Source organism: Typha angustifolia, chromosome 3, assembly GCF_048772165.1.
Source record: "Typha angustifolia cultivar Huaian chromosome 3, ASM4877216v1, whole genome shotgun sequence".
Classification (NCBI taxonomy): Eukaryota; Viridiplantae; Streptophyta; class Magnoliopsida; order Poales; family Typhaceae; genus Typha; species Typha angustifolia.
This window is the reverse complement of record NC_133241.1, coordinates 5,783,369-5,795,397: the sequence shown is the minus strand read 5'-3', so window position 1 is coordinate 5,795,397 and position 12,029 is coordinate 5,783,369. Positions and strand designations below refer to the sequence as shown.

The window sequence follows — 12,029 nt, the reverse complement described above, 5'->3', positions numbered from 1 at the left end:
CTTGATAAAAACCGCTAACTCTTTAGAGTTTTATAATATAAAACACTAATATGATCGGCATTTTACTTTTGGCTAAGTAAAAAACTAAACTTATCAATATTTTACGTAAGGCTACCGTGCCACATACTCTATTAAGTTTGAGGTAAAATCTATTCGGGTACACAGGTTTTAAAAGTAATAATATAGGTATAAGGTTGGTTTGGTCAAAATTTAATAAATGAAAGGCAAAGTTTTATTGGTATAATGTTGAGTGTGACAAGCCTAATAATATAGGCTTACTGAGCTAAACTTTTCCAAAGTTTTATACCATATTTACAAGTTTTTTAGTCAAAATGGACTACCCTCAAATGTATTTACTAAATGGGTCTAATTCACTATAGCCTTAATAAAAATGCTGAATTGATCAGCATTTTTATAGCTAGATAATTTTTAAAAATGTTGATCAATTCAGCGCTTTTATAGCTAAACAATTTTTTTTCCTAAATTGCTGAAAAACTAAGTTAAATAGATTTATATATATAAAACGTTGAACTGATCAACGTTTTAGGACCAGACAAAAATACTAAACTAATAAGTGTTTTTGCCCAGAGAAAGAAATGCTTATTAGTTTATCATTTTTGTTAAGGCTATAGTCAATTAAACCCCATTTGATAAATAAGTTTAAGAATAGTTTATGATAAAAAAGTTTTGGAACATAGCTAGTTTGGTCAAAAACTCCATATTTACCTCGTAGCTATAATACTATAACTTTTGAGGGTATAAAAATGATTCCAATTCTTAGTTTCGACTCGTGGGAGTAAATGTTATCCAACTAATTTAAATATCACATCTTATTTTAAGGTTGAAGGATATAACCAACCGCGATATAACACATTATCATAAATCATAACACATACGATATATATTATATTATATTAAAAAATATATTAAGCTAATTGTTTTAATTGAAAAACTTATTTCAGCTCGGCTTGGCTTGTTTACAGCTCAAGTCAAGCTTACGATCCTCGTGAGCCGACAAACTTTTTGACAGCCCTAATTACAATCACATTTGAGGTATTTGAGTATTCCAATTAAACACTAACTGTGTGAAAGGAAACATATAAAACAATGAAGGAAAAGCATAAATTGTATTCAAATTATAGTCTACCAATGTGATGTTCCACATTATTAATTCTTAGCAAATATATGCTTTATGCAACTCATGTAGCTAGATCTATAAGAAGTACTACCTTAAACATTCAGGAGTCTGAACTCTTACAATGGTTTCATTTGTTTCTCTTCCAACTAGTAGTATACATAATTTTCGAATATCATTTATCGAAGAGCCAGCGGATAAGTTTCGGAACTTCAAAGTATAACTGACCTAAGTCTATGACAGTAAATTCTATAATTATTTTAAGTATTGACACAAACATTTAATTGCTAATATCATCACAACAATAATTTTAATACAAGCAAGAGCAAGGACTTTATACTAGACAAAATAAACCATAAAAACGAAGACTGACAATGAGTTCTTGCTCAACATGTCCTCAAGATGACAATCTTGATATATGCCTAAGCACATAACTGACCAGAGTCTAAATATTACAAACAGTGGCATGTTTCAGTACTATAAACTGCAATGCTTCAGCATGTTGATCTAACCATCTTCATCCGAACTCAGATCGATATCATTTACATTATATAGTAACTAGTAGGATTAAGAGAAGAATTTGTAGCTTTTCGCACTCAGTATGATCGATCTCAGTCCTCCAATTGGTGATAAGATCATCAACAGAACACCAAGTATGATGCAAATCTGAGGTCCATGAACAGCAATGTATCAGCTTTTGAATTAGTTAAGTGAAAGAAAAATAAGTCTATTGGCAGACAAGTTACCCAATTTGTGAACCAAGATAAGCTGAACCTCTTTGGCTTGTATATGGCCAGCCACATTATGCAGGGAAGCTGTAGAATTTGATCAAATGAATTCAAAAATCAATAGTTATTCAGGCAGATGAGGAGGAAAATATTAGGAGTGCAACTTATTTAGATACTGCAGCTATCCTAGAGAGAGTAACTTGAAGGCCAAGAATTTGAAGTTAGAAGAAGAAAAAGTTGTATAGTAACTTACAAAGTAGGTTGTTGGTGCAAATGCAAAGCCTCCAAAGAATCCAAGCAAACCACCAAAGAAAGGGATGGTTATAGCGACAATCATAGTAAATGCTGCATTTTGTCGAAACATTATGAGTTGAAAAGAACTATTTCTTTGCATGCTTATAAAGGAAGATATTTTTAAAGATAGTTCGAGAAAATGACATTACCGACGTAAACGGAACGTGCAATCAAGCGAAGAGCGAGGCCCGGTGGGAAATGAAGTTTCTTCACCAGAACTGTCTCTATCATATCAAAGACGGGCATGGCATAGATCTGCGGAAATGATTTAGAAAGGAAACTCATTAAACAATTTTAACTAGTTACTAATAAAAGAGTAGACGATCCTTTCTCCATAAATCATATCTCCTAATTTGAACATACTGCATAACATAAACTGTAAATTTGGGTGTTTTATGTGTTGAAGATGATTCAAAACAGAGATAAGTTTTGATTTTACTGTGGTAATTTGGTAAGACTTTTTATCAAATAGATTCAATAACATTGGCTATATGGCACATCAGGCAGGTGATTCAGATTGATGAAAAAGAAGTAGAAGTAGCACCTGATAGCTTCCAATGACATGGATCACTACAAACATATTAGCAGTTGCAATCAACCATCTAGGCTTCTCCAATGTAATGAGGATGTTATCATCAACTGCATTGCCAAATGCCCAGTATCCTATAAGTGCAACAGGGAAGTAACAGAGTGCGACAATGATATAGGCAACAACGACACCCTTCCACATTGCTTTCTTCGAGGGCTTCTCAGGACTGGTAGGAATGGTTGCTTGAATCTCCAAGACTACATTATGCCCTGCATAAGCGAAGGCGACATCACCCAATGCGCTGAAGAAGTCGAAGACTGCTCCTGATGTCGTCGACGCCATGGAACCATAATCGACATGCGGCTGCTTCCCTTTACTGACTGAAGTTGTCCATGCGATTGTAGAATAACTGCAGGAAGTTACAAGAATCAGTCAGAAGTAATGTATGAAAGAAGTAAACAGTTGAACTGTAAGGTCTTAATGTCTAATTCTTAGTTGAGATTACAAGTGAAGGTTTCAGCAGCAATCCTTTACATCAATCGGTGAGCATCAGCTTACATAAATCGATCAAATCTCAATATAGAAAATCACCTCTGATGCTCAGAGACATGTCTGTGTTTATGGATACAATCAAATAATAGCTTGAGATAGCATATGGCATAAAAGTTCAGCAATTCTCTTATCAAATAATATATAGAATTTCTTTTTCAAAAATAACATCCTATATCACTCTTGTCTTCCAAGATGCGTTGCCTTAAATATCGTTACAAAATCAAAGCTGGAGTCGCTCATAGCTTTGGAAATTTTTCTTGATTACCTGAGGGACATGACAGCAGCGGCCAAGGAGACGCCAGAGATGGAGTTGAAGTTGGGGAGCTGGCTGAGGACGAAGTGCACGGAGGCGAAGATGACGATGAAGTAGGAGAGCTTGATGGATTTGCAGTCTGGGCAGACGACGTCGTGGAGCTTCTTGAGGGACTTCCCGCCGGTGACCATGTAGACGATGTCGACGCCGACCTCGACGACGAGCTGCTGCGGGACGACGATCCAGAGGCCGAGCTTATCCCCGAAGGCGTGCTGGCCGAGCTCGTGGTAGCGGTCGAAGCGCTTCCCGGGCACCATCTCGTGCATCTCCACCATTTGCCAGAGGGTGTAGAGGGTGACCACCCACGAGATTACGAGAACGGCGATTCCAGGGCCCCTGAGAATGTTTATATATAACCGACGTACCTTTAGAGAGAGAAAACAAATATAAAGATCACTTTTTCCTCTCTCTCTCTCTCTCTCTCTATATATATATGCATCTCACCAGCCGAGCTCGGCCATGGCGTAGGGCAAGCTAAGGACTCCGGCGCCGACCATAGCCGTGACGTTGTGGAAGGCCGAGTACCACCATTTTGCGTTCCTCGACGACGTGATCGGAAGCCAGTCGTCGATGCTCTTGTCCTTCTCGCACTTCTCATGCTCATGGCCGCGGTCGTCTTCCCCGCCCATCCTCAAGGACCGAAACGCAAATTAAAAGGAGGAGGGGAGTTAGAGTGAATAAGAAAAGAGTAGTTTTCGCCTCCCATCATCTTCTTGTCTATTTAAAGCCACAGTAACTCCTTCGTTCCGGTTGTGTAGTTACTGGAGGACAGGAAATGAACAGCTAAGAGAGGAGGTGAAAGGAGGGGAATCTTGGATCGCGGAGAGAGGAGATTCAGTGAATCTGCCACGTGGAACCGGACAGCGTTGTTACTAGATTTGGGTAGGACTTAAGAGGAAATATAAAATTACTAGGGTTTTCTACGTAATTACAACTAAAATTTTTTAAACATTATAACGGTTATTCGAAAAAAATAAAATTCTAACGGACGAACAAATATATTCAAATGACTAAAATAAGCTTCTTTGGAGTGCAAAATATATTCAAATGATGAAATCATTTAAAAATGTACTGATTATTATGATATTTTAAAAAACTTGAGGGCATATGTATAAAAATCCCAAAATTAGAAATATTAATATAGATGACAATAAATGAAGCTGCAAATTCTCCCCAATTATTGAGGTGTGATATGGTCTTAAAATCTACGTTCAAAAACATCTCTCTCTCTCTCTCTCTCTCTCTCTCTCAAAGTATAATTTTCTCCGTAAATGATTGCAAATCCGAGCCATATATTTCACATAAATTCTAGCATTATTTATTGGTCCAAGTCTGCAAACTATACAATATATTTATTACAAATTTATTTACCTGCTTAACTGAGTTTTTATCCACATAAATGCTATATTACATAATTACAAAAATCATTATCTAAATTAATAATTTTATTTAAAACATATACATCATTGCGGTTATATAAATCGCTGAACTAATAAATTATATCCAAAAATAATTCTCATGTATCTATAACTTATTTATCTGGGTATAATATTTGGCATGACAAAAGGATTCTACACCCATATTAAGCTCTTTCTGCCATTCTTTATTCTTTTATTATTTTAATTTTCTTTTGCTGGTAGTAAATTATTTTTCCAATAATAGTTAATTATTACTGGAGGACAGGAAATGAACAACTTAGAGATTTATATTTGAAAGTGGCTAACAGTTTTTAAACACATTTAATTTTTAAATTTTGAAATAAACTAAATATGTAGGCATAAACTTAAAATAGTTAAAAAGACTTATAGAAAAGGCAAGGGGAGGTGGAAGGGGATGAATCTTTCGAACAGCCGGAATATTTTTATTTTTATTTTTATTTTTATTTTTATTTTTATTTTGTTTGGTGGTCGGGTAGGAGAGATTGAGCGGAGGAGGATCTGTCACGCGGAATCTGACAACTTTGTTGCTATATTTGGGTAGGATTTAAGAGGAAATGGAATATTGGTAATATTAAAGCATAGATGGAAAATAAAAGAGAGGTTTTTTTTTTGTAATCAAAATAAATTGTCACTCAATTTATTATCAAATGAGAAGTAATTTACTATAATTCTAACAAATAATTTTATAGTCACATATTTTTTGGACTAGTTTGGTCGGAAACTTTACAAAAAAAGCTCTCTCTTTTGGGAAATTTACCCATCACTCAGTAGTTGTAAATTATAAGGCCTTAACTCTAAGTTTAGAAACCCCTCAATCTCTCTCTCAAACTATCTCTTTCTTTCTTTCTCAATGAATGAGTGCAAAGTCTAAGGCACGAGACGTTCACATGAATCCTACGGTTATAACTCTCTTTCCACCGTTTCTTTTTGTTTTTATTTTGTTTGGAGTAGAATTGCTATTATTATCCTCTCCACTGTTTGATATCAATATCCTTTTCTTCTTTTATGGTAGAGAAGTTACGTTTCATGTGAGCTTGTTACTAATATAAATGGTGTTCATACTATACCGCCATATTCTGGCAGTAACTCCTGGTTAGCTACACTTATTTCCTTTTTAAATTTGAATAAGATAGTTTAAGTCGGTTTAGAAAAAGATATGATATTTGATTATAAACTAGTTTTAATGCCAATATTAAACTTGATAATTTGCGAGAATACCTTTTTTATATTGGATAGTAAAGAGACGATATTTGTTTGAATTTTTTTTTCAATATATAAATTTTATGTGTTTTATTATAAAATTATATGTATCGAAATAAATACATTCAGCTTATTATTACTAAAATGTAAGAGGTTTTTTTATCTTCTTCTTCAAATAGCCCTTAGTTAATAGTGTCTGTCAGCATTATTTTTATTTCGACATATTAAGTTTCCTTACTCTTAACTCATGGAGTAAATCCCTTTCCACTGCCCATTTTAAAAACAACACTCATGCTCAATTTTAACCGTGCTTTTAGAAGAACTAGTGTGTTTGGTTACTAAATCAAATATGTGGACATTTATCTGGTTTAAAGAGCTCTTTGTTCTCATTTCCAAAGAGTATTTTAGTGTATAAAACACTGAGCTCATTAGCTTTCTATTCAATTGAGGAGTGAGTACAAATACGAGAATATGTAAAAATAAAAGTGAACGGTGAAAAATAATATGTATGTATCTTATCCATTGTAACATGGTAAATATCTCTAGTTTATATTAATTTATCTAATTAATAGATAAACGTAAATTAATGAATAATCTTTTTATTCTTTCGTATGTATCTAAATTTAATTTTAGACCATTCAAGATATAAGTCAATTCAATAAATCACAATTTATATTTTACATATTTTTAATTTATATTTCGTCTTTTGAGAAATGGCTCTTATCTTTTTTCAAAATAAAAAAAAAAGATTCCGCCTTTTAAGGATATTATAACCAGGCCATTTCTTATTTTTTTATAATTCTCATTTAACACTCTGGATTAACTTGCATAGTATCAACAAAGGAATATTTCGTTATAATACACTATATTTTACATATTTTATGATTCATATACCGTATTTAAAAGATTTTATAACCTAGCACCCACTCTAGGTTAACTTGAACGGTATTAGCAAAGAAATATTCTGTTTTCTTCATCCTCCCTCTCATTTCAGAAAAATGAAGAAGAAAACGAGGAGGAGAATGAGGAAGATTAGGAAAGGTGATGGCTGTGGCGACGAAGACTACAAGAGGAGGTGGTTGGGAAGATGAAAGAAGATGGTGGAAGAGTGAGTATAAAGGAGGGGAGGGGAGAGAGTGACGCGGGTGTTTTAACAATTTGATCGACGTAAATAAGTTAAAATAACATTGGGTGTTAAATAAGAATTATAGAAAAAAAGAAGGGATTGAATTATAAAATCTTTAAATACGGGGTATGAATATAAAATAGGTATAATATAAGGCGTGATTTATAAAATTTTCTAAATATAAATATTTAGGTTGAGCCGTCAAACCACAAAGTAATTTTTTCTAAAATAAATAAGTTTTTCTATAATAATATTTTGAAATTTGGGTTGAGTTAGACTCTATAAGACCTTCTCGGCCATGTAGATATACAAGTCTTTTTTTTTTAGACTAGAGTTAGTTGGCGATAAGAATCCAAGTTTTTTTGTAAAATTTTTTTAGCAAAGAAGCTACACCCTGGGCCAATGGTGGCTGATATGAATCAAGTCTAGAGTTTTTTTTTTTTTTTTTTTTTTTTGTGGAAATAAGGAGTTGAAAACTCATCTAGTTAATATATCAGAGATTCATCCCCCCTTAGTCTGTCCTCCCGAAGGATAACCTCTAGTTCTTTTGGTAGGCGAGATCCAGCATTCCACACAAACCTCGTGGCCACCCTTCTCCCTTTCCTACCAACCCAATTAGCTGTTCTATTCCCCCTCCCTATAGATGTAACCAAAGGTCACACTAATAAACATTTTGGTTAACCCCTGGCATTTCACGACCAGCCCACGTAACCTCCATGGCACCACCCTCTAACCCTTTAGAATCATCACCATAACCTCTGCGTCCAATCCCACGATCAACTTCTCGTCTCTACCCTGGCTTCCTGTAGCCTAGCCAGCACTATCATTAACTCGCTGAACTCCGAAGGAATCTTAGCAATTGCCTCAGCTGCAGCCACAACTAGCGCTCTACTATCATGCGTATAAAAAATCCCTTACCTCCTTGGTACTCACTTTCATCGTAAGCCTCATTTGTGTTGACTTTTAACTATCCATGTGGTGGTATTTCTCACCTAGCCTTCCTCCCGGACCTCACAAGCTTATTCTTATAAGTATCATTTTAGTCATATTCTAGCGCCAATTGTGCAACCTTCCTTGCAACCTCTATAGCCAAATTCCTTTCGTCTCGAAACACTCGGCTATTTCATGCCTTTCATATTTCTCACATACTCAAGGCTATTATGGCTTTGATGGTCTTGTTACGCCTCCCATCCTTATCCCAGAATGAGAGAATCCAATGCTCATTCAACTTGGCTTGCAAGGACCCTCCTATGCCCATGTAGCCATCAACCACTTCTCATACATCTCTCACAAACATGCACCCAAAGAGCAGGTGGCATATAGTCTCTTGAAATAGACCAAACAACTCACATAACTCTTCAACTACGTGACCACTCAGGAAAAACTGAATGGAGGAAGGAAGAACACTACTGGCGCCAGTAAGAGGAGAGGATCTGTCGCTTCAAAGAGCTTCGTCCTCCAAATCTTCTAAAGATAAACAAGCCGAGAGGAAGACCTGGGCTGAAGTAGTGGTTGGAAACCAACGGACTCTCGGCCCAAAAGGATGCATTTCGAAAGAAAATCTAGCTTAGATAAAAGCCTAAACTAACGACTGCGTCATCCTAGAGCCAGAGGTACTACATAGGTGCCGGGATAGATGGCGGCTAACCTTGTTTGGCCGGTTTCTTGGTAGCGGTATCCCTTAGCTCGACTCAAATACATCCCGGCTAAACTATGGAATGAGATCGACAGTTTCTCAGTGTCCGACATAAAGGAGGGATTCTATATCTTCAAGTTTGAAAGAGAGACAGACTAAGCATATGTACTGAGCAACAGAGCATGGACAATATTAGTTATGATCTTCAATCTAATACCATGACTGAATAACTTTTGGCCAACAGAGGATGCATTCACCACGACACCAGTGTGGATTCAATTGCATAACCTGTCCCAGGAGTACTGGGTACTTGAGGCTCTCATCCCAATGGCGGCTTACTTTGAGAAGCTGTTGAGAGTCAATGAGACAACTCTTGACCATACTCGAAGTCGCTTTGCCCGAGTATGTGTAGAGGTTGATTGAGTAAGCTGTTGAAAATGGCTATATGGTTAGGCCCACGAACGGATAATTTGGATCAAATGGTAGTGTATGAAAACATTCCCCTATATTGCTTTACTTGTGGGAGGGCAACCCATTGCGCGAAGCTGTGCAAAGCCAGAAAGGAAAAGAAAGAGACATAGGTGAATAGTAGCTTAGCTCAACCGAGCAACATTGAAGGCGAGGCCAGCCGAGGGGAGCAACAAGCAGAGGAGCAGGAGTCCATTTACGGACTATGGTTCACCGTCCAGAAAAGGCCATGCCGAGGAAGAAAAACTATGCAAAACCAGCTAGAGAACCAATGGAAAATAGTAGGGATGTCTAGAGTGGGCCAAAGGTCAATAGGGAGATTTGGGCACAAGGATAGAGACAAGAGGGAAGGAAGTCTTACCAAGAGATGGCCATTCCTCGAAATGGGAAAAAGGGAGGTCATATCTCAGCAAAAAGAATGGTTGGCGAAAAGGACACCTCACCTAACCTCATATGTCAGGCACACTAAAGCCATGCAAATACCAAACTATAAGAGGGTACGTTGGGGGTGACAGACAAAGGAAAAGCCAAAATAGATGTTATGGTGGGTTCATTGCATGCTTCTAAGATAGCTCAGATAAACTTCACCAAGATACGAAGGTGCTGCAAACTTGCCAAGCTAGTGAAAGGAGGGAGGAAGATATGGAGCGCCAGGAAGGCAAAGGGGACAAAGGGGAAGAGGAACGTTAGGAGAGCCAGCGTCGCATCAAAGAGGTGGTTGATCAGAGAATGACAATTATCAATGGCATGTAGGTGCGCCTCGGCTAAGGCAATAGTAGGAAGCCTCGTACCCCATTTATGAGGACTATTAAAGAGAGAATCCAGGAGGACCTTTCGAAAAGACTATACCCAGCAGAAGTCGTTCTAGAAGAGATAACTCATGCAAGTTCTGGACCAACAACGCCAACCAAAGGAAAGGAGACTGAGGTGCATGATCAAATGGTCACAAAACTGAAGGTGGCCCTAACCCAAGACATGGGGGAAGGTCAAGAGGAAATGGAGATAGATTAAGGGCAGGTCCAGCTAGCCTTGGTGGCATATGAAAGGGGAGGACTGTGATAATAGACCTTTGCCATAGGCCAGCCTAGGCAGGAGGAAGGAGACAAATCCCACGCCCCGAAGAGGGGGAGGACCCAATGAGCTAAGCTCACTTTCTTTTTTTTTATGTTGATATCATGTCCAAAGCAATAATTTGGAACTGTCAAGGTGCTATGAAGAAAGAGGTTCATGACCGATGCCGAGATCTAAACCATGAACACAGGTTGGATTTCCTTGTTTTGCTTGAGTCTCAAGCAAACTCCAAAGAGTGTTGCTTGAACGACAGGAGTGGTTCGCCTAATCGAGGAATCTACCAAGGGGGTGGCAACAACTTTAGGGAGATATTGGAGCTGGTTTGCAGTCTTGGCAGAAGGTAGATCTGGCGGGATCATTATTTTGTGGAAGAAAGAAGTTGGAAGAGTGGATGTCTTTGCGACGTCTAGATATGCGGTACATATCGTTATCTCAGACAAAAATGGTCAAACTTGGGGCTGGTCGGCTATATACACTAGCACCTAGCTAGGTGACCAAAAAGGGTTATGGGAGGAGCTCACCAATGTTTTGAGCATCAACTCCCCCTGGTGCATAGTTGGTGACTTCAATGCCTATACATCAGTTAATGAAAAAAGGAGTGCTAATTTAGTGATACTAGGGCCTAAATGTAGAGCATTCAAGACCTTTATTGAAGAGTCGGGCCTCATTGATCTGGGTTATGATGGACCATTTCACCTGGTGTAATAACCAGCTCGGCTCTAATAGAATATGGATCAGGCTAGACTGTGCTCTAGTTAACACTCAATGGCTCGGACCATGCTCCCCTACTCTTAGTGATGATAGGAGAGAGCAAAGGACTGAAAATACCTATGCGGTTTGAGCTAATTTGGCTCGAACATGAGGAGAGTGAAAGGCTAGCGAGGGAGGTTTGGTCACAGAAGGCTAACGATAACCCAATGCATGCTTTCACTCACAACTTATGCAAACTGCACTAGGTCCTCCGGAAATGGGGAAGGCAAAGTTGTGGGAAGTTGGATGCCCACATCCAGGAGACGTCCAAGGTTATTAAGCAGCTAGAGAAGTTGGACGCAGAAGGATTATTGGACGAGGAGGAATTTGCTAAGCTTCAATCTCAATACCACCGCAAAGAAGTGCTAAGTAGACAGCTAAATATAAAACGACAGCAAAGGACCCGGATGAAATAGGTTTGCGAAGGAGATCTAAACACAAGATTTTTCCATATCACTGCATCTATGAAACGTCGACGTAACCATACTGCTGCTATTCAGAAAGAACAAGAAGTTTGGACCCAAAATGATGATGAGTTGCAGGCAGCCTTTGTAAAGTTTTACTCAAATCTTTGGGGATCAGCAGAGGAACTAAACCCGGTGGAGCTTAGATTGCTGGAGCTTCCTGTCATCTCTGCGGAGGAAGCGGCTGGTTTAACCCTCCCCATAACAAACGAGGAGATCAAGGCAGCACTTTAAAGTCTACCTGGAATGAAAGCCCCGAGGCTTGATGGTATCTAGGTGGAGGTGTATATCAGGTATACGCACATCCTTGAGAATAGCTTCTGT

General features: G+C 37.9%; 1 protein-coding gene across 1 annotated transcript; it reads right to left on the bottom strand.

Annotated features, from left to right (window-relative positions):
• Positions 1–1,387: 1,387 nt before the first annotated feature.
• LOC140758085 (lysine histidine transporter 1) lies at positions 1,388–4,285 on the bottom strand. The gene is made up of 7 exons (XM_073094110.1): positions 3,996–4,285; positions 3,504–3,887; positions 2,702–3,095; positions 2,307–2,412; positions 2,117–2,208; positions 1,882–1,950; positions 1,388–1,801 (listed from the first exon to the last, which is right to left on the bottom strand). Exons 1-7 carry the CDS (start codon positions 4,178–4,180, stop codon positions 1,703–1,705), a joined length of 1,329 nt encoding a protein of 442 aa, XP_072950211.1. The 5' UTR covers positions 4,181–4,285; the 3' UTR covers positions 1,388–1,702.
• Positions 4,286–12,029: the final 7,744 nt, after the last annotated feature.

Bases quoted from the DNA above. Each gene is read 5' to 3' on its own strand.
- LOC140758085 (XM_073094110.1), bottom strand. From the start codon at position 4,180: ATGGGCGGGGAAGACGACCGCGGCCATGAGCATGAGAAGTGCGAGAAG. The intron at 3,888-3,995 runs GTGAGATGCATA...AAACATTCTCAG, and splicing joins GCCATGGCCGAGCTCGGCTG to GGGCCCTGGAATCGCCGTTC. The intron at 2,209-2,306 runs GTAATGTCATTT...GACAAAATGCAG, and splicing joins TGCACGTTCCGTTTACGTCG to CATTTACTATGATTGTCGCT.